The sequence below is a fragment of the Rhinoraja longicauda genome, chromosome 17 (genome assembly GCF_053455715.1).
Source record: "Rhinoraja longicauda isolate Sanriku21f chromosome 17, sRhiLon1.1, whole genome shotgun sequence".
NCBI classification, from domain to species: Eukaryota; Metazoa; Chordata; class Chondrichthyes; order Rajiformes; family Arhynchobatidae; genus Rhinoraja; species Rhinoraja longicauda.
In genome coordinates this window covers 27,069,948-27,093,857 of record NC_135969.1, presented here as the reverse complement: position 1 = coordinate 27,093,857, position 23,910 = coordinate 27,069,948, and the positions used below count along the sequence as shown (strand labels likewise).

General features: G+C 42.1%; 1 protein-coding gene across 12 annotated transcripts in view; it reads right to left on the bottom strand.

The window, feature by feature from the left end:
* The window catches only part of LOC144601899 (inositol 1,4,5-trisphosphate-gated calcium channel ITPR1), a 446,238-nt gene that overhangs the window by 299,437 nt on the left and 122,891 nt on the right, over window positions 1-23,910 (bottom strand). For all 12 annotated transcript variants that reach the window (XM_078414430.1, XM_078414435.1, XM_078414436.1 and 9 more), the window contains exon 4: window positions 10,852-10,967. In XM_078414430.1, coding sequence (XP_078270556.1) covers window positions 10,852-10,967 — 116 coding nt within the window. The remainder of the gene's footprint in view (window positions 1-10,851; window positions 10,968-23,910) is intronic.

The following is a 23,910-nucleotide window of genomic DNA, read 5'->3' as shown; positions in this document are numbered from 1 at the left end:
TAACCCCATTCTCCTGCCTTCTCCCCATAACCTCTGACACCCATACAGCTACCGCAAACTTGTCTCCTGATCCCTCCAGCAGCCGCCTGTCCACTTCCATGTACCATGTCCCAAATCGATTACGGCACTTTAAGGTGTTTTCCAAGGGCACACGAGGCAAGTTCACAACTACTCACACCTAAGATAGACACAAAAAGCTGGAGTAACTCAGTGGGACCAGCAGCATCGCAGGAGAGAAGGAATGGGTGATGTTTCGGGTCGAGACCCTTCTTCAGACCCGAAACATCACCCATTCCTTCTCTCCAGAGATGCTGCCTGTCCCGCTGAGTTACCCCAGCTTGTGTCTGTCTTCGGTTTAAACCAGCATCAGCAGTTCCTCTCACACCTGTTGGGTTTCCCCTTCACCTCCCACCACCACCACCATTTGCATTTACGCAAGGCCTTATGATACTGAATTTCTCTCATGTTGCACATTGGCCATCACAGATCTTCAATGATGCTTATCTTCATAGATACGTTCTTGATTCGTACGGGTATCAGTGGTTATGGGGAGAAAGCAGAATGGGGTTAGGAGGGAGCAATAGATCAGCCATGATTGAATGGCGGAGTGGACATGATGGGTCGAATGGCCTAATTCTGCTCCTATCACTTATGATAGATAATGAAACATCTCCAAGATTAAAAAAATACTCTTGGAATTGTGCTGTGAAATGCTGAGCTAAGATAGAGAAATATACTCAGCATATCATTGTTTAAATTCTACTAGAATTTCAAAGTCATTACTTACAGCACAAATCATCTCCAGTAGAGGTCACTGCCTGTCAAGATAGAAATGTATACAATCCAGTCTCAAAGTTAACCAATGAGAAATTTAAAGTAGCAAATTTGTAATAGGATCCACAGACTGCAAATAAATCCTGTTCCTCAGAATCCCTTCCAGTAACTTTTCACCAGTGTGATACAAGACTTACCGGACTGTGGTTCCCTAGCTTGTCTTTGCAATATAATATAATACAATACAATACAATATATCTTTATTGTCATTGTACAGGGGTACAACGGGATTGGGTTGTACAGGGGTACAACCTTTCTAAAGTAAAGGCATAACAACAGCCATCCTACAAGACTTCACATACCTCAACCATCAGAAACAAACATAAAAATCTCTGCCAGGAGATCACAAATTTCCTCTTATGCTTAGCGCAACATTCTTTATTACACCTGGTCAGACTGTGGGGATTTATGGACATTTGCTCCCTTTCAAGGCTGTCAACACATCTTCTTCATAACATTGATATGCTCCAGGACATCACTGCCCTCTTCCCTGAACTCACTAGCTTCCATTCCCTTCTCCACAGTAAATAAGTTAAGTATTCATTTAACACTTTGTCCATCTCCTGCGGCTTCAGAGATAGATGACACACCAAACATGAAGATTCTTTATTCTCTTTGGAGTTACCCTTTGGCATTTAACACACAAAATCATTCCTTCATCTTCTCTGCCAGGGATAATCTCATGTCCCCATTTAGCTCTCCTAACTTCCATCTTAAATGCACTGCCATATAATGCAAGGGTCTCATTTGACCCCCGGTGCCTATATCCAACATCTGCAATCTTCTTTCTCCTGAGCAGTTTCAATATCCCTCATCAATCAGAGTCGGTATAATCCTGCCCATTACTCTCACGGCAACGTGCTGGCTCTGAGCTCATCCTATCTCACTTTTAAAAGCCTTCACTTGCCAGATTTCCTTTACCTGCCAACAGTCTATCCTAATCAACTTTTTGCATTCCAGCTTAATGCCACCAAAATTAGTTTATTCCCAAATTTGGAGTTTGACTTGAGGACCAGTCTTATCTTTTTCCATATCTTGAAACTATTTATGGCCACTAGTCCCAAAGTGCTCCCCCACTGACATGTCAGCCACTTTCCCAGACTTATTTACTGGGAGGTCTAGTATAGTCCATTCTCCAATGTGACCATCTACGTGTTACTTCAGAAATTGTTTCTGGTTTAACAAATTCTGTCCCATCGAATCCCTTAGAACTATGGCAACATTACAGTGCATCAGAATAGTACAAACGTACTGTGCTTAATTCCGCAAAGAGTTACTTCTGTTTAAGTTTCCAAAGGTTACACATGTAAAATGTGTAATCATCCACTCTATTAACCTTGGGGTAACGGTTCCCAATATATTATATAATACAATTAAAATTTTCACTCCTTAATCTATTTCTTTCTATATATAGGCCTAACTTGAAGAGCTTGACATTGGTCACATCTTTGAAAGATAAGGAAGTCTCTGTTTCCTTTGAAGGCTTAGAATGTAGAAATATAGAAACATAGAAAAATAGGCCATTCGGCCCTTCGAGCCATTCAATAGGATCATGGCTGATCATCTAAAATCAGTACCCCATTCCTGCTTTTTCTCCATATCCCTTAATTCCTTTAACCCCAAGAGCTAAATTTAACTATTTTTGGCATGTCCCCTACAACTCTCACCAACTTTTACAAATGCACCATAGAAAGCATTTTATCAGGATGCATCACAGCTTGGTTTGGGAACAGCTCCATCCAAGACAGCAAGAAATTGCAGCGAATTGTGGACGCAGCCCAGACTATCACACAAACCAACCTCCCTGCTATTGACTCCATTTATACCTCACGCTGCCTCGGCAGGGCCAGCAGCATAATCAAGGATGAATCGCACCCTGGCCATTCCCTCTTCTCCCCTCTCCCATCAGGCAAAAGGTATAGAAGTGTGAAAATGCACACCACCAGATTCGGGGGGAGTTTATTCCCAGCTGTTATCGAGCAACTAAATCATCCTATCACAACCAGAGAGTAGTCCTGAACTACTATCTATCTCTTTGATGATCCTCGGACTATCCTTGATTGGACTTGCTGGCTTTACCTTGCACTAAATGTTATTCCATTATCATGTATCTAAACTAAACTGATAGCATGAAAGAATACTCATTGGTTGCACCAGGCAGATTAACAGGATGTGAAATATTTTGTGGCAGATTCACTAATGTGTAAAAAAACAACCACCAATCTGTACACAGCAAGCTCCCAGAAACAACATTAGGTGATCAAAGTATTTTTCAGCTAAATTAGACTGTTGCTTCATGTTCCACTCTCGTGAAGATCAAAGTCTTCAGACTGATGGATTTATGTAATAAGCTTTGCTCATGAAATTAGCAAGATTGGATAAAAGCCAGAATTCGGCTCCCAAGAGATTTAAGAAAGACAGCACTTTTTTAATTCATTTTGAAAATCTAAAAGAAAGTTGCCAGGAGCAAATCTAGCTACTTACCTGTGTGTACTGTACTCAGCATTCAATCCTTGACAGACCCAGTGGAATACATAAGTAGATCTTGCCCTAAATTCTGACAATTCACTCCTTTCAGTAATGAGCAAATCATGCAGCAGTTTAGTTAAGCCATCTCCCCCCCCCCCCCCCCCCCAAAAAAAAACATGGGATAGAAACATAGAAAATAGGTGCAGGAGTAGGCCATTCGGCCCTTCGACCCTGCACCGCCATTCAATATGATCATGGCTGATCATCCAGCTCAGTATCCCGTACCTGCCTTCTCTCCATACCCACTGATCCCTTTAGCCACAAGGGCCACATCTAACTCCCTCTTAAATATAGCCAATGAACTGGCCTCAACTACCTTCTGTGGCAGAGAATTCCACAGACTCACCACTCTCTGTGTGCAGAAATGTTTTCTCATCTCGGTCCTAAAAGACTTCCCCCTTATCCTTACGCTGTGACCCCTGGTTCTGGACTCCCCCAACATCGGGAACAATCTTCCCGCATCTAGCCTCTCCAACCCCTTAAGAATTTTATATGTTTCTATAAGATCCCCCCTCAGTCTTCTAAATTCCAGCGAGTACAAGCCTAGTCTATCCAGTCTTTCTTCATATGAAAGTCCCGCCATCCCATGGATCAATCTGGTGAACCTTCTCTGTACTCCCTCTAAGGCAAGAACGTCTTTCCTCAGATTAGGAGACCAAAACTGCACACAATACTCCAGGTGCGGTCTCACCAATGTCCTGTACAACTGCAGTAGAACCTCCCTGCTGCTTTACCCAGATTGATTGTTTTGACTATTACCAAAAGGGTTGTCAAGATTACCATCACTGGAACGTTTATGCAGCCAGTAAAAGTTAAGAAGAAATGTCAAGGTGAACATTGTACACATCACATTTGAATAAAAGGTCAGCTGCAGCATTTCCCTTATAGTTTTGTACATTGTTTAAATAGTTGAATGCCAAATTAGAGCACATACCCCAACTCCAGCTGTTGCATCTTTCTAAGCAAGGTCCCTAAATTACTTAGTTTAGTTTACTGTCACAAGGCACAGCAAAGTTTGTTGATGATACTACACTATATAACAGTGTGGATATTAAGTGGCGAAGTAACTCAGTGGGTCAGGCAGCCTCTCTGGAGACCATGGATAGATGACGTTTTGGGTCAGGACCCTTTGTCCGAATATAGATCGGCTGCCTGAACAGATATGAACATGGCAGTATGTGTGGTATTGGTACGTATGACAATTAAACACGTTTGACTCTTGAGATTTTGACAGAAATCATCAATGGACTGGCAGGTTCCTCGCATCTAATTTGGATGTAAGAGATTACACTGCAGAGAAATTTTATAAATTTGGAAAAGCAGCATGTTTTATGCAGATCAATAGTTAAGCTGAAATGAGAAAATGTGTCAACCTTTCAGCCAACCAAAATAATTAGTCTTAAAATGATGGAAGAGCTGCAATTCTTCAATATTTTCTGGCGACGATATGATATCCTCCAAGATTACTGCACTGCTGTTCTGTGCAGCACTCCAGAGTTCAGAGACATTATTAAATGGATCTGAAAACTCACTGAAATGTAATGTAACCGCCCCAATTAAAACACATCAAAACAGTTCTCTAGTCACAACATTTACTGACTACCAGTAATGATCTTCAGCGGTATGAACATTGACTTCTCTAACTTCAAGTAACCCTTGCTTTCCCTCTCTCCATCCCAACCCCTTCCCAGTTCGCCGACCAGTCTGACCGTCTCCGTCGACACTTTATCTCTGTTTGCTTTGTAGTTGCCTTCTCCCAGCTAATAATGATCTATTCTACATTTTCCTTAAACTTCATCCCCTTTGACCTGTTTTCACACCTTACACTTCCTTATCTATGTATTCCCTCTCTCCTGACTACAGTCTGAAGAAGGGTCTCGACCTGAAACGTCACCCATTTCTTCTATCCAGAGATGCTGCCTGTCCCGCTGAGTTACTCCAACATTTTGTGTCTATCTTCAGTTTAAACCAGCATCTACAGTTACTACACATGATCTTATTTAATTGGTAAATATTTAATTGCTAGTATGTCATTGTAATCCTGATGTCAACAAGTCATGAGTAGTAATTAAGAAAATTCAGACATACCCTCCACACAATCTGCTCACAACTAAATCAAGCTGATCATGTGAGAAAGCGGTCTGAAAATAGCCCATCTTTATTTGAAACATTAACATTTAAAAGACTGAAAAGTGATTGACTGAAAAGTGTTTAAAGAAAGAGAGAAATTCTTTTGGGTGAATCCAAGAATGTACTCCCTCTATAAGTAGAACATTAAACGAAAAGGTGCATCTTAGAATTTCATCAGTGTCGAGAGAGGTTTGAAGACACTTCTTCTGCAAGATTAGCAAAATCTAACTTTATTTGCCCAAACAGATGTTACTGGAAAGAGCTTTGGTTGGAGAATCTTACAGCAATGCAGGAGGCAGTGAGTGAGACCATGTTGGGTCCAAGAAGGAAAAATCGCATGAGTTCCAACAACGCACTCCACATTTCCCTGCTTTTCTGCAAACATATTCTCATCAAATACCCATCAACTCTCCTTTAATTATTTTTGCCATTAACTTGCTGTAAAAAAATAATTTCAGGAACCAATTAGCCTACCAGCACATCTTTGTGCTAAGGAAGGAAATTTCCCACAGAGCTCTTTGGGGAAATGCACTGAACGACAGGGAGAACACGCCAACTCCACACAAACAGCTCCAAGGTCAGGATGGATCCTGGGTCACTACAACTGTGAGGCAATGGCACCACAAGCAGTTGTTAATGCCAAGTCAACCAAATTACGCACAATGGGGATCAATAGCTTTTAACAACGGTTCTTTGATCTGAGGTAACAAGTTCTTCCTCATGCACCAGAACCACTCATGGAGCAAACAGCATTGTGATACTTCTAGTTAGACATGTGGGGGGGTTGTGCACTACTACCGAATGCACTACACTGGGCATCTTCCTGGACTCTCTAGCAACATTCAATTCCCAGCGAAGGAAAAAAGTGGAAGGAAAAAAAAATAGGAGAAAAGCATGCAAGCATTAACAGAAATATTTTTATCCCTCAATTTCATTTGAGTGGTTTGCTTATTTTTTAGAATATTAGAGATGGAGTGAATGTTTGAGACTGAAAATAGGAATGGATTATTTCCCCTTTGTAATAGGAGCTGGTGCACTGGCAGGCTGAAAGTGCCTGTGGGCATTGACCAGTGACAGCACGAGGACAGGACATCGGGTGGCAGGAGACATGACAAAATCATGCTGCAGGAATAAACGCAATGAATTCTACATCAAAGTCCAACAGTGTTCTTGATTAGCAAGGGTGTCAAAGGCTATTCGGAAAAGGTAGAAGAATGGGGCTGAGAGGGAAAGATAGATCAGCCATGATTGAATGACCTCAATGGAGCATATGGAACAAGCTGCCAGAAAAAGTGATTTAGGCTGGTACAGTAACAACATTTAAAAAACATTTGGACGGGTACATGGATAAGACTCAATGGGCCGACTGGCCTTAATCTGTTCCAATGACTTATGCACATGAGTGTTGAATAACAATCCAGCTATGGATCATTGTAACACAACTATTCATGGAAGGTTATTTCAAAGCTAATTTACAAAATAATACCAAAACGTTAGCAGTAATGATCAATTCTGTCCCACTTCACAAAAGAGATCTTGTCCAAAGATATCAAAAACTCTCGAGACATGCAACAATTACAGTGGGATCTTGATCAACTGGGCAGGTGAACCTAGGAATGACTAATGGAGTTTAATTCACATAAATGCAAGGTGTTGTATTTCGGGAAGTTGAACTAATGAAGAGGAGGGCCTTGAAAAATTTTGTTCGCTCAAAGTGGCGTGGCAGGTAGATTGGTTGGTGAAAGCGGCTTTTGGCATGTTGGTCTTCATCAGTTTTGGAATTGAATTTAGAAGTTTGGATGTTATGCTACATTAGTACACGACATTGGCAAAGTCACACATGAGGTATTTATTGTGTTCAGGTTTGGTCACCCTGCTATAGCAAATATGCTATTAAACTGGAAGGGATGCAGAGAAGACTTGCAAAGTTGTTGCCAGGAGTAGAGTGTCTGTGCCACAGGGAGAGATTGGGCAGGCTAGGTCTTTATTCCTTGGAGTGCTAGAGGCCAAGGGGTGATCTTAGGGAGGTTAAAAATCATGAGGTAATGATCACGATTTTATACAGCTCTATAAGATCATCTCTCAGCTTCCTGCGCTCCAAGGAATAAAGACCTAGCCTGCCCAATCTCATGATTTTATGAATGATCATGCACATAATCTTCTTCACAGGGGAGAGCAATCAAGAACTGGAGGGCATAGGTTGAAAGTGAGAGGGGAGAGATGTAATAGGAATCTGAGGGGCAACTTTTTCACCTAGAAGGTAGTGGGTATATGGAACAAACTGCTAAAAAAGCTTAGGGAGATACAGTAACAACAATTAAAAAACATTTGGACCGGTACATGGATAAGAAAGGTTTAGAGGGATTTTGGCCAATCGCTGGCAAATGGGACTATCTTTGATGGGACATAGTGGTCAGCATCGACAAGTTGGAAGGAAAGGCCTGCTTCTGTGCTGTATGACTCTATGACTGACATATCCATTGAAAAGGAAATTTCCCTTTCAAAACAACTCAATCCTCTGCAATAATTTTGGGTAGTGACTCAATTGGGAGCAATGAAAGTATTATACTAATGACGATGATAATCAAGTCAAGTCAAGTCAATTTTATTTGTATAGCACATTTAAAAACAACCCATGTTGACCAAAGTGCTGTACATCTGATTAGGTACTAAGGAAAAAATGAAACATACAGTAGCACACAAACATAACAGCACATACAAAACAGTTCACAGCACCTCCTCAATGAGCCTCAAACGCTAGGGAGTAGAAATAGGTTTTGAGCCTGGACTTAAAGGAGTCGATGGAGGGGGCAGTTCTGATGGGGAGAGGGATGCTGTTCCACAGTCTAGGAGCTGCAACCGCAAAAGCGCGGTCACCCCTGAGCTTAAGCCTAGACCGCGGGATAGTGAGTAGCCCCATGTCAGCCGACCTGAGGGACCTGGAGTTAGAGAGGTGGGTTAGAAGATTTTTGATGTAGGGGGGGGAATGTCCATTTAGGGCTTTATATATGAATAGGAGGAGCTTGAAGTTGATTCTGTACCGTACAGGGAGCCAGTGGAGAGAGGCCAGAATCGGCGTGATGTGATCCCTTTTACGGGTACCCGTCAGGAGTCTCGCTGCGGCGTTTTGGACCAGTTGCAGGCAGGACAGGGAAGATTGGCTGATCCCAGTGTATAGGGAGTTGCAGTAGTCTAGGCGGGAGGAAATGAAAGCGTGAATGATTTTTTCAGTGTCATCGAATTGGAGGAAAGGTTTGATTTTAGCTATGGTACGAAGTTGGAAGAAGCTGGCTTTTACCACAGCGTTGACTTGCTTGTCAAATTTTAATGCAGAGTCAAATATCACGCCGAGGTTTTTGACATGCGGTTTGACTAGGCAGGATAGGCTTCCAAGACTGCCTGTTATCGATTTGATGGAGTCGGGGGGGGGCGAATAGGATGACCTCAGACTTGCTCTCGTTTAATTGGAGGAAGTTCTGTGCCATCCAACATTTTATGTCCTCAAGGCAGTGTAAGAGGCTGTTTAAATTTGACTGGTTGCTGGGTTTCAGGGGGAGGTAAAGCTGAGAAATGACGTGCCTTTGAATGATTTGGCCAAGGGGGAGCATGTATAGAGAGAAGAGAATGGGGCCTAGGATGGAGCCTTGTGGAACTCCGCAGGAGAGGCTAGCTGGAGAAGAGGAATAACTGCCTATGTTGATGGCGAAACTCCTATCTTTGAGGTAGGAAACGAACCAGCTCAGGGCAGTGCCATCAATGCCAACCGCGTACCGGAGACGGTCAATAAGGATGGTGTGGTCCACTGTATCGAACGCTGCGCTGAGGTCGAGAAGGAGCAGCATTGCACAGTCGCCGGTGTCGATGGCGAGAAGCAGGTCGTTGTGTACCTTCAACAAGGCAGACTCTGTGCTGTGTTGGGCTCTGAAACTTGACTGGAAACTTTCCAGGATGGTGTTTTGTTGTAGGTAGGGCACTAATTGGTTTAGAATTGCCTTTTCAAGGACTTTTGACAGGAATGGCAGCAATAACAACAATAATTAAATTGATAATTTTTCCAATGGGATTTTATTTTGAGTTTAGGAGTAACACATATTCCAAGTAGAAGGTATCACAAAATGTTGGAGTAACTCAGCGTCAGGCAGCAAAATGTTGGAGTAACTCAGGGTCAGGCAGCATCTCTGGAGAGAGAATGTTGTCATTTGTGAGCAGAGCACCAAGGCACATTCCTTGCATATGCACATACTTGGCCAATAAACTTATTCATTCATTCATTCATGTTGTCCCACTTTTGCATCCTACACCAGAGTGGAAATTTACAGAAGCCAATTAACCGACAAGCCTGCACGTCTTTGGAAGATAATGTCAAGGAGTAAAGATCTTATAGTTCATTATTGAAAAGTGCTTTATTTAATATGTAGTGCTTCAGATGTATAGTCCCATTCATAGCAGGAAATATAACATCTAGTTTGTCTAGAGGAGACTCCCACAAGTCAAATTGTGTTAAAGAACAGTTCGTCCTGCTGCAGTAAGAGTGAAGGATAAACATTGGGTGGGACAGTACAAAACATTTGCCTGTCTATTTAAAAAACGAAACCTTACCTCTCAACTCCAGGCTTTGGATAGGTGCATACAACTTTGGACAGGTGGGTGATCTGCTGAACTACAATCTACCTCTTTGGTGACCCTCGGGCTATCCTTGATCAGATGTTGCTGCCTTTACTGTGCACTAAACGCAATTCCCTTATCATGTATCTACACACTGTAAATGGCTCAGGTATTGTAAACAGGTATTGTCTTTCTGCTGACTGGATAGCAGGCACCAAAAGTTTTTCACTATACCTCGGTACACGTAACAATAAACTAAACTGAACTGAACATTAAAATCATAGCTTCAGAGTCTTACAGCACAGAAACAGGTCCTTCGACCCATCCAATCAGTGCCAGGCCAGCAAACATCAGTTCACACTATCTATATTTTGTTTTCTCCACATTTCCATCAACTCCCCCAGGTAGCACCACTCAGCCACACAGAGGGGACACTTTATAATGGCTAATTAATCTACCAACCTGCACATTTTTGCGATGTGTAGCCTCTGGTGGAGGCCCAAAAGTTCATGGGGAAACATGTAAACACCATATAGACAGCACCAGAGATCATGATTGAAGCTGGGCAGTGGAGTGATGAGACAGCAATTGAACAAGCTGCTGCCCAATTAACTTACATTCTTCCTCACTTCGGGGAGAAATCTCTTCAAGCCTATCCTGATAAAGAAAAAATATGCCTCCAGCCACTAACTCCAGGCTTATTCACTGGGGAGAGAACATCAGTCGGCAGCACAGTTTCTGGATTCTACTTACATGCAGTTTATTTAGCAGCACTGCGTCCGTAGTGGTGTTGCCTCCGGGCTTTGCTGCTTTCCAGAACTGTTTCTGAGCAGAGTATCGGTTCATGGGACATAACTTAAAGAGGCAGTCTGTGGAAACAATGAGGGGATGGGGGAAGAGAAAGGGAGAAAGAAAATGGCATTATTAAAAGCATACGATTTTAAAGCAATCAATCCCCAACCCCCACCATTCCTAATAGGTGAGGGATGAATTTCAGTGCATTCTAGTAGCAATCTCCCATTGCTGTAGGATGGAGGCAAGGAAGGTGCAGTGTGCTTTTTTAGAAATCCGCCGTCTACCATGTCTTTTTATTGGTACCAGAAAGGATAGTTTTACACTGTCTGGGGAAAACTGAGCACAGCATAATTGAGTGAAGCATTGGAAATTCTACCATGAACTTCGTAAGTTCAAGGCACAGAATTAGGCCATTTGGCCCATAAAGTCTACTCTGCTATTCAATCATGGCTGATCCATTTTTCCCTTCACCCCATTATCCTACCTTCTCCTCATAACCCCTGACACTCTTACTATTCAAGAATCTCAATCTCCGCCTTCTAAATATCCATTGACCTGGCCTCCACAGCCGTCTGACAATGTATTCCACAGATTCACCAACTTAATCAATGTCACACTGTACATGGAAGTCAAACAGGTACATGATCAAGAGAAGTACGAGCATTACAAACATTTGTTTTTTGCCTCATTTACCTTAAGGACAGACCTTAACAGGTATTTCTTATGAAAATAATGTGTGGAATGTTGCTTCCCCTTGTAAATCTTTGGAATATAAAAACATGGATGTAATGCTAAGGCTCTATAAGGTGTTCGTCAGGCCGCATTTGAAGTATTGTGACCAATTGTGGGCCCCATATCTGAGGAAGGATGTGCTGGCTCTGGAGAGGGTCCAAAGGACGCTTACGAGAATGATCCCAGGAATGAGTGGGTTAACATATGATGAGCGTTTAATGGCACTGGGCTTCTATTCGCTGGAGTTTAGAAGGATGAGGGATGACCTCATTGAAACTTACCGGAAAGTGAAAGGCCTGAATAGAGTGGATGTGGAGAGGATGTTTCCACTAGTGGGAGAGTCTAGGACCAGAGGTCTTATCCTCAAAATTAAAGGACTTTCCTTTTGGAAGGAGATGAGGAGGAATTTCTTTGGTCAGAGGGTGATGAATCTGTGGAACTTATTGCCACAGACGGCTGTGGAAGCCAAGTCAATGGATATTTTTAAGGCACAGATAGATAGATTCTTGATTAGCACAGGTTTCGGGGGTTATGGGGGAGAAGGCTGGAGAATGGGGTTAGGAGGGAAGAGATAGATCAGCCATGATTGAATAGCGGAGTACTTTTGATGGGCCGAATGGCCTAATTCTGCTCCTATCACTTATGAACATGTCCGTAAGCAAAACTCATTAACATATTCATAATTAGAAAATGTAACCTACACAGAAAAAGAACATTTAAAACAGGTCCAAGAATGGAGTATCCTTGAGTGACTCTGCCAGCCCCTGTATTCTCACACAAACACAGCATACATTTTGTCCAAGGCCTAGTTCTATGTTTCACGTTACACAAATGCAATTAAAATTTGGTATGCCCACAATTGCATCAAAATTCTTAATTTTAAAACTCTGGCTTGTATAATTTTCATAAATTCTTCTTGTAAGCAGCCCTTGTTTATTTATTTTATTCTATTTTTATTTAAATTACAGAATGATGAGGGAGATGGGGGAGAAATGAGCACACGTGTGGGCAGAACACATCAAAAGAGTAATCACAATCCATGAGGAAATTTTAGAAGCAAGTCACCAAACATTATCATTCTTTTCTTTAATAAAAGAACAATTTGCAGCCAGGTTTAAGTCAAGTCAAGTCAAGTCAATTTTATTTGTATAGCACATTTAAAAACAACCCACGTTGACCAAAGTGCTGCACATCTGATTAGGAAAAAAAAAAGAAACAATATACAGTGGCAGGCAGCCATTGCTGGATCCATTCACATCACTGTTTCACCTAAATTAGGGTACAGCGGTAGAGTTGCTGCCTTACAGCACCAGAGACCTGGGTTCGATCCTGACCACGGTTGCTGTCTGTATGGAGTTTGTACGTTCTCACTGTGACCGCATGCGTTTTCTCTAAATGCTTCAGTTTCCTCCCACACTCCAAAGACGTACAGGTTTGTAGGTTAATTAGCTACAGTTAAAATAAATTATAAATTGTCCCAATGTGTAAGATAGCACAAGGGGTGTACAGGTTGATCGCTGGTCGGCACGGTCTTGTTGGGTCGAAGGGCCTGTTTCCACGCAATATCTCTAAAGTCTAAATGGTCATCTGTCGCACATGGGTCTTGGGCAGTGAATGCCCAAAGGCCACATGGTCAGTAACATTAACAAGGCAGCTCAAAAACCATCTTAATGTCTCCATGCTCGTAGGAGTCACTTGGATATTGTTCCCATCTGACACCAGAAGTAATGAAACCCATTAGTGAATGTCAAAGATGACTTTATAAAACAAATCATGGAGCCACACCACCACCAAAGAATTCAAATGTGAATCAAAACACTGTAGGCATATCAATACCATGAACATCCTGAATGTTATTATTTTACTTCAAAATGTATCTTTTCCTTTTCAAAATTGCAAAGGTTAGAAAAAGCACTATTGAATAAGCATTATTTTCCTGAACAGTTTTAAGTTCATAGTTTTTCTTTAATGTGATCATGATAATATTTCATGATCCTTCACACTCACATAGCTTTCTAGGCTCTCGTTGTTTCATCTTTACCATGGACGCTCAGTCCCTTTAGAAACATAGAAAATAGGTGGAGTAGGCCATTCGGCCTTATGAGCCAACCATTCAATGTGATCATGGCTGACCATCCAGAATCAGTACCCTGTTCCTGGTTTCTCCCCATATCCCTTGATTCCGTTAGCCCTAAGAGTTATATCCAACTCTCTCATGAATACACGTTATACCTCCATCCTCAAGGCCCTCTGGATGGAGGTATAACGTGTATTCCTCCATCGTTATACCTCCATCCTCAAGGCCCTCTGGTTCTTCCTTGAGCAGAGACCAATCAATCTCCTCTATTAACCCTCTCCTCTGTCCGGCAGAACTTGTCCTCACCCTCAAGAGCTTCTCTTTTGACTCGTCTCACTTTCATCAAGTTAAAGGTGTTGCCATGGGCACCAGCTATGCCCGCCTTCTTGTCGTATACATTGAATAATCTTTGCTCCAAATGTACACAGCCACCATCTCCAACTCTTTTTCCGCTATATCGACGACTGCATCGGGGCTGCCTCCTGCACCAGTACAGAACTTGTTGAGTTCATTAAGTTTACCACCAACTTCCACCCTTCCCTAAAATTCAATTAAGACTCTCTCTGCACTTCTCTCTCCTATTTTGAATCGCTCTGTCTCCATCACAGCAGACAGACTACCAACTGATGTCAAATACAAACCAGTGACTCTCATTTATCACGACTGCACTTCCTCCCACACTGCCTATTGGAAAGACAGTATCCCCAGCTCTCATTTTGTCCGTCTCCACCGTATTTGCTTCCGAGATGAGATTTTCCGTTCTGGCACATCCGAGATGTCCTCTATTTCATAAACAATGTTTCCCCTCTGCTGTCATAGATGGATCCCTCAACAACATTTCCTCTGCGTCCTGCACTCTCACTCCCACTTCCCCCAGACGGAACAAGGATAGAGATCCCCTGGTCCTCACCTTTTACCCCACGAGGACTCTGCATCCGACACATCATTCTCTGGCTAATCCAAGTTCAAACCAAAAGTGGGACAATTTCAAGGTAGCTCATTGAAGTAGGTTTGAATATCAGTTCACCAGCTTAATAGGAAAACATGAGTTTTATAAATGTAGCATAGATTGGAATAAGATTTGTTTCATTAACTGCCAAGTAAGTGCAAAAGCCTTAACTTGCAATCACCCTGACATCCACATCAGATAGCACAGTTCTCTTTGGAAGAGTGCACTTCCTTTGCCATAGGAATAAGGGCCAGAAAGAAAACACTCTAAGCATTCTGATCCTCAAGCAAATGTAGGCGTATTGCCAGAGACCATGTAGCAGAGTGCATTGTCATCTCTGGCCTATAATGTTATTACATAACACAAGCTCACCACAGTCAATACCAGCATTTAATATCCTTCCTAACTGCCGTTGTGAAGATGCTGAACGGCCTCTTGCTGTACTCAAAGATATTCCGACTGTGCTATGGATTAGAAACTGCAGGGTTTGTGCATAATCATTGAGGAACACGATTGCACACCCACCAGGAGCATTCTGGAAAGGGCAATAGACCATACTAGACCAAGTGGACCCGTTGGGCCCAAACATTGGTTCAGCACCCTGTCCTCCCCCCCTCCCCTCAATCCCCTCCCTCCCTCCCTCCCTTCACCCCCACTCCCTCCTCCCCTCTTTTTAAACTTAAAATGTGAGTAACGTTAAAAATATAAGACCGATTCCAATGAAACTACTTACATTAACACTAAAGTGACAATGGTGAGTAAGGTGGGCCTAAAATTGTTGCGCTATCGTGTACCGTTTTGGCTGAAGTTCAGTCACAAACAAGATAACAAACGAGAGTTTTAGTATATAGATGAGAGCATCACTCCCTATGTTGGTGACATAATTTGAGCTGACAGATGCTGTCCAAGGAGCTATGACAGGTTGATGTTGGTGCATCTTATGAAGGGTGCACCACGATGAAAGGAACAAACGCTAAGGTGGTGATCGAGTTGGCCAAAGGATTCTGAGAACTTCTCAGAAAGGTCCTCAGAAGTGCACACATCCAGGCAAGTAAATACCATTCCACCACACTCCTGGAATATGTGCTGTCAGTGTTGGAAAAACCCTGATGAGTCAGATGCAAGATTAATCGTGCAGAAAACCCAGCCTCTAGCCTGATCTCAGCTACAATGTAGCTGCTCCAGTTATATTTCCAGTGAATGGCAAATTCTTGAAGATTGATAATCTGAAAATCTGATTGAACAAGTAATGGGTGGAATCTCTTCATGGAGATGGCCTTTGATGGTTTCCAGATTTACACCTCATGTAGTATTCTTCTCCATGATGCAAGGATAAGATGTAAAACAAGCATTGGGTCCAATGCCAGGAAGCTTAGTTTAAAGTGACCCTTGGTGATTTCTGTCATCTTAAATTTGACGTGTTGAAGTTATCTGTCTAGACTTTAGGTTGTCACAGTGCCAGAGACCTGGGTTCAATCCGCTGTCTGTGCGGAATTTGTATGTTCTCCCAGGGATTCCAAAGACGTGCAGGCTTGTCGGTTAATTGGCTTCAGTAAATTGCCACTATTGTGTAGGATGCGAAAGTGGGATAACAAGAATGAATGAGTTTATTGGCCAAGTATGTGCATATACAAGGAATGTGCCTTGGTGCTCCGCTCACAAATGACAACACAAACATACAGTTAACAATTAAGAATAAAGCATAAACACATCAAAACAATAAGGATACAACATTACAGTCTAAACATGTGGGTGAAAATAAACCAGAGCAAAAAAGAGACTACAGACTTTGGTTATTGAGAAGAACTACCACTTGTAGGAAAAAATGTTTTTATGTCTGGCTGTGGCTGCTTTGACAGTCCGGAGTCGCCTTCCAGAGGGAAGTGCTTCAAAGAGTTTGTGGCCAGGGTGAGAGGGGTCAGAGATGATCTTGCCCGCTCGCTTCCTGGTCCTTGCATTGGACTGTTCATCAATGGTGGGGCAGGTTGCAGCCAACAACCTTCTCAGCTGATCGAACGATCCGTTGCAGCCTTCGGATGTCGTGCTTGGTGGCTGAGCCAAACCAGACCATGATGGAGAAGGTGAGGACGGACTCAATGATAACGGTATAGAATTGGACCATCATTGCCTGTGACAGATTGTGTTTCCTCAGTTGCCGCAGGAAGTACATCCTCTGTTGGGCCATTTTGACTGTGGAGTCGATGGTGGCCCCCCATTTAAGGTCCCTGGAGATGATGGTTCCAAGGAACCTAAATGACTCCATAGATGTGACTGGAGTGTTGTTGATGGCGAGTGGGGGGGGGGGGGGAGGGAACTCTCCTAAAGTCTACAATTGTGTATACATGGAACGAGTATATGGGTAATAAATGGTTGTCATCGACTTGATGGGCTGAAGCACCCATTTCCATGCTGTACCTCGAAAACTAAAAGACATGACCCAAATAGCAAGACAAATTGGTAGAAAATTAAATTCTTGGAAGATCATAGTAGTAGAGGAGTGAGAAGAGTTGTTTATGCAAGGAAGTTCAATGAGAGGGGAAGAATGCATTTGAATCCAGTATTTCAGAAAGCATGCAGACAGGGAAGATCAATATGACACGTGGCTTAAGCTCACTCACAAAGACATACACTGTCACTGTGAAGGCCCCATTGATGAACAGCAAACATGAAGATTGATGAAGCTTTGTACCACTGGCCTTGCAAATGTTTAATGTTTTTAGCCTTAACCCTAACCCATTTTCAGCAAAGTAGTCTCAATTGATGAAATGCAAGTTCTCTCACTTGGCAGCATGCATGTAGTTTTGCAGTTAAGTCTTGAAAGAGGTTACTAGATTAAAAGCAACACCCAACCACTCTTTGAGAAAAATGAGCTAAATAGCCCAGGTGACCAAACTGTGCTTGGAGACTTGGAGACTGTGAGTCCCCAAGAGCAACAGCCAAATGCTCCCGATTGGAGATTACCAGGGAAATTTCTGCAAGGACAAAAGAGCAGTTTGTTCTTTCTTTGTCCAGCACAGGAATAGACCTTTTAAGTTGCAAGTAACATTCATGGTACAGAACTTCCTGGCAATGCTCAGCTCTAATCAGATAGAACCTAAATAACTACTCTGCTTCAATGCTACCTGATCTTCAGTTTATTATTGTCATGTGTCAGTGAAAAGCTTTTTTGCAGCATGCTGTCCAGTCAAGTATCTCCAGTATTTCCTTGGTATATATTTTTTCCTCTACAGGGTTGAGCTGTTCAATGTGAAGGGGAAATCAGAAGCCTGCAATTTTTATTTTTTTTAAAGAGTGCTGGTCAAAAATGTAAGCACGTTAAGCATTCTTGATTGAACAAAGCATCATACAATACATATGCAAGTTATTTACATTAACAGCAATTAACGAAACTATTGTACATTCCAATATGTTGACCCATGGAGCAGTGCTGGGGTTGCGGATTGAATACTCAATTATTTCTGGTCGGATTCCTTTGGATAATGCCAAAAACAAACTTATCCATTTGTAATATAGGATCACTTTCAGTGGGGAGTCTGAGGGGGATGTTTAATAGTCCAGCCCCAGCCTCACCCCAAATAGATAATATTAATAGATTATATTAATAGTCCACCCCCAGCCTCACCCCAAAAGTTACCATGCATGGCAGTTGTTCAAGTGAAAGATGGATGATGGCAGGCTGAAGAATAGGAAAGGTTTTGGAGAATAACAGGATATACCCTGGAACTTAATATGGCAACAACTGTTACCTCCAATATTATCTTCACTGTGTTCCTGGTATGGTGGCACTAAAACTCATTTTAAAGGCCTGGACATGGCTGCTCGCCTATTTTAAAGTGGTTTGGACTGAGACAATAGACCATAGGTGCAGGAGTAGGCATTCGGCCCTTCGAGCCAGCACCGCCATTCGCCATGATCATGGTTGATCATCCACAATCAGTACCTCGTTCCTGCCTTCTCCCCATATCCCTTGACTCCTCTATCATTAAGAGCTCTATCTAACTCTCTCGAAAGCATCCAGGGAATTGGCCTCCACGGCCTTCTGAGGGACAGTTCCATAGCTTCACAACTCTCACCTCTCAAGTTTTTCCTCAGTTCCGTTCTAAATGGCCTACCCTTTATTCTTAAACTGTGGTCCCTGGTTCGGGACTCCCCCAACATCGGGAACATGTTTCCTGCCTCTAGCGAGTCCAATCCCTTAATAATCTTATATGTTTCAATAAGATCCCCTCTCATCCTTCTAAATTGAGACCAAACGCAGGCTCGGCGATCGTTTCACTCAACACCTCCGCTCAGTCCGCCTTAACCAACCTTAACCAACCCGGTGGCTGAACACTTCAACTCCCACTCCCAGTCTGACCTTTCTGTCATGGGCCTCCTCCAGCGTCATAGTGAGGCCCACCGCAAATTGGAGGAACAGCACCTCATATTTCACTTGGGCAGCTCAGCAGTATGAACATTGACTTCTCCAACTTTAGATAGCTCCTCTGTCCCTCTCTTCCCCTCTCCCTTCCCAGTTCTTCCACTGTCTTCCTGTCTCCACCTATATCCTTTTTTTGACACGCCCCCTTGACATCAGTCTGAAGAAGGGTCTCGACCCGAAACGTCACCCATTCCTTCTCTCCTGAGATGCTGTTTGGCCCGCTGAGTTACTCCAGCATTTTGTGATACTATCAGTGTTGTTTGGATATATGCTGCATATCACAAAGTTCCACCGGAAAGTATTAATCCTAAGTGGACAATCTATATGGCACTCAGTCGATAGGTATTTGCAGAAGGATTTGATGACCATCCTCTAAGAAGGGAATGAATCATTAAAATGCAGGCAATTCATTTGGAAAAAATCCATTGTTTTTGTTTCAAAGTATTAAGCTGTGGACTAGATTCATCAGCACCCACCCAGAACCTTGTGTGTTCCCAATAAGAAACCAAGTATAGTAACCGTCAAACTTTATCCAACAAGCATGGTTACAACAAAACAGGAAGTTGCCTCTCAAAATCTCTATCTTCAGCTGTCTATGTTCATGTTATGGCAGAAGAGATACCAATGCCTCAGGAGAATGGAATATCTTGGATTTTATCCAAGCAAATCGAGGTTGGGCAGGAAATCCAATTTAACTGCAGAAATTGTATAAACACACAGCAAACTGGTTCAAATCTGAAGCCTATTCCATCTGCAGCCTCCCTTACACGGCAACCTAGAAAGCTCACAAAAGGGAACAAAACAACTGCAAAATTGCAGTGACTCCCAAAGAGATTCATGTCCAAACCAACCACTTTAAAATCATTGAAGTTTAAATTCTGATTTTAGTACAAGCCATATTCCATCGTCAAAAATCAAATTTAAATATATGGTAAGTAGGGGGAATGAAACAGCAGGGAATGAGTACTCTTCTCCATTCCCAGGGATCATATTGCTTCCTGTGGGTTGATGTCGAGGGCTCAAGCCTTGTTCCACAGACTGAAGCACACAGATGACACAGACTATTCAGCACAGAACTGAAGTGCTGCACTGTCAGAATCACAGTCTTGAAAGGACCCTGCCATTCCCCATTCCACAGGCATAGAAGGTTCCGTGGGCATCACAAAATACTACATATGCTGTAAACCAAATGGCTGGAGGAACAAATAAGGTCAAGCAGCATCTGTGGAGACAAAGGGATAGTCAGCATTTCAGATTAAGACAGTACATCAGGACTGTTTTTTTCTATTTCTCCTTCCAAAATGGTTCTCATATCTTTTCACAATGTATTCCATCTGTCATGCACTGGCACATTTACTTAACTTGTCTATATCCTCCAAAGCAGCTCTGCATCTTCCTCACCACCTACACTGGTCACCAAGCTTAGAATTACCAATACATTGAATATACTGCATGATCCAACCATTCAAAATCAGTGATATTTATTGTCAATGTTGGGGCTTCAGCTGCTGACTGGTGAGTCTGCCAAACCAAACCTAACCCCATTATTCCTACTTTGTTTTCTGCTCATAAATGCACCTTCAATCCATACCCCCAATTTCATTTAGTATCGCACAGCATCTTAAAGTCAAAATACATCATACCGCAGCTTGACTAATTCTGCTAATTAAAAGCTCATAATTCAAATAGCATTGCTGAATATGATGTCCCTTTCATAAATCCATGTTGACCAGCTCATTTCATTTGATTTTTTTTTTTTGAGTGTCCTGTTGCACTTAATAAATTCCAGCATTTTTCCCTAGCATTTCTGTCAGCAACTAGTCAGTAATGCTCTGATCTTTGCAAAAATAGTGGGGCTAAACTTTCTACCTTCCAGACTATCAGAAAAATTTGAATATCTATAGGATTTTAAAGCATTAACAGCCTGCGTACTCACCATCTCCACATGCATCCTGCAAAACCACCAGGGTAAACTGGATTGGAGAATAAAGAACATGGAAGAGGAATTAAATAGGGGTGAAGATCGGCAAGCCATTGGGTTTTTTCACCATGTCCCTATGAATTTACCTAATATTAATAGCAATGTTACTTTCTTTGAGTTCCTCACCTGGAGCCCACTGCTCAACCACTATTTCCAGCTATTTGGTGTCAACTTTCATGACAAAATATTTAATTTCTCTTCCATGCTCTTTATTTTCCAATCCAGTTCATCTTGGCAGTGTGCAAGGGAGCCACCGACCATTGCTTATCATTTCCTTTCCATGCATCTGTCGAAGCTTCTCATGCAGCTTCCATTACATGTTACTTTTGTTTGTCAATGCCCTGGTCCTTCTTTTGAAATATTCCTAATCCTCATGCTTTGTGGGGGGTTTTGGGAACATTTTAAACTTTTTCTTTTGATATAATTATTCATAAATTATGTTAATAATAACCACAGCTAAAAATCACTTCAGCCGTGTCTCTTCCTCTTTCCACCCACTGTGCTTTAAACAAAGGAAATACTACTTGTAAACTATGCACTATTTCTCTAAACATTAACTTGTTTACTGAAAGATTAGGGTCAGCCAAAAGGTTCTGGAGCTTTAAAACTCAATACTCATAATCGGGCAATAACTTTAAACCTAATTTCTATTACCTCCTTCACTTTGTTGAATACAGTGCAGCCTAGACAGTGGAAGCAATGTTACTTCCACTGAAAAAGCCTACTGCAGCTTTAACTGCAGAAGCCTTACCAAATAAGGTTAAGTGAAGGCAAAATGCAAGGACAGAAATTATCCTAGTTTAGATGTCAGCCACAATGCCAGTCAGAAAAGGTATCTGACCTTGGATCAGATGATTAAATGCTGCGATGTGCACTAGATTATCAAAACGGTGACAAGCACAAACAATAGCCTAAAAGTCCAAAGTCTCAAACTTAAAATAAAAAGTAACTAACTTCAATTTCTTCCATAGCAATACAAAACAAGAGCACATTTGAACTACTTCTGAACATCAGGCTGATTACTTTAAAAACACTGCCACCACATAAATCTATTTATTTTACATATTTCTTGAACCAAGACTGAAGTTCAAACAGTATTCGCCCGATCAGCTCTCCATTAGAAATACCAGACTACAAAAGGTTTTGCTGCAGCATTCAGAAGAAATTCTTTTGAATGTGCATGATGCAATTATTGCTAGCAAAACACCTCTCTAGCCCTGAAAAATTACAACGCAGATTTCCATCAAACGGAATCAGTTATTTTAAAATTCATAAAAGCTCTCAGAATTACTTGTCGATCCGTAGTTTCTATTAATTCCTTTTATTTTTAAGAATCTTTTCTCTTACTGCACATCTCATTTCTAATTCTTCTTCAGACAGTGTCCCTACAACTAAGGGCAGCAATCGGATAGACGCAAAGCAAAGTTGTCAAAAATCTACTCCAATACATCGGAGGTTCCTTAGGTCAGCCACTTCCTGGCAATTAAACACAGAAGGATGAACTTGCCAAAAAGGAAATGCAGCAAAGATTCCTTCATCAGTCAGGGAATTGAGTATAGAAGTCAGGACACTGTGTAACAGTTGTACAAGACATCGGTGAGGCCACACTTGAAGTAATGTGTTCAGTTTCAGTTACCGTGCTATAAGGACGATGCCATTAAGCTGGAAATAGTGCAGAAAAGATTTTAAAGAATGTTGCAGAAGTTAAAGGCTTGAGCTGCAGCATGACGATGGGCAGGATAGGAGTTTATTCCTTGGAGCTTTGGAGACTGTGAATGATCTTATTGTAGGAAATGTACAAAATCACTAGCAGCATTGATAAGGTGAATGTGCTGTCTTTTTCCCAGGGTAGGAGACATCACAAACTCAAGGGCATAGGTTTAAGGTCAAAGAGGAAACATTTAACAAGGCCTGTTTCGGTGCTGTATGACTCCTTAGACTTTAGTGATATGGGGTGGAAACAGGCCCTTCGGCCCACCGAGTCTGCACCGACCAGCAACCACTCCATACACTAACACTATCCCACATACTAGGGACAATTTTACAACTTACCGAAGCTAATTAACCTACAAACCTGTTTTTGGAGTGTGGGATGAAACGCATGTGGTCACAGAGAGAACAAACATACTCCGTATAGACAGCACTCATAGTCAGGATGGAATCTGGGCCTCACTCAACTCTATCACTGTGCCACCCCAACTCTATTTGCTAGATGTTGTATGGATGAATTTCCCCATATGAAGAGATTAGATAGGGCTGGATTCCTTGGAGGATATATCAGTGAAACTTAAAATTCTGTGGGACTTGACAGACTTGAAGCTTGGCTAAGTCATCTTGAATCATAGCTCACTGCTTCATAATAAGGGTTAGACTGTTTATGACCAAGACATTTCTTCATGTAGTATTCATAGGCTTGAGGAGCAGTATAAGGCTATTCAGCCCATCCAGTCTACTCCGCCATTCAATCATGGTTGATATATCTTCCCTCTTAACACAATTCTTCTGCCTTCGCCCTATAACCCAACACCCTTACCACTCAAGAATCCGTCAATTTCACCTTCAAAAGTGTCTGGCCTCCAGAGCAGTCTGTAGCAATGGAATCCACAGATTTGCCACCCTCTGACTAAAGAAATTTCTTATCTCCTTTCTGAAGGTACGTCCTTTTATTCTGAGGCTATGGCCTCTGGTCCTAGATTCTCCCATTAGTGGAAACATCCTCTCCACATTCACTCTATCCAGGCCTATAGTGGCACATATTTGAAAATTTCTACCCTGGAAGTTTGTTCGTTCTCTGTGTGACCACATGCCTTTCATCCCACACTCCAAAAATGTACAGGTTTAGAGGTTAATTGCCTTTG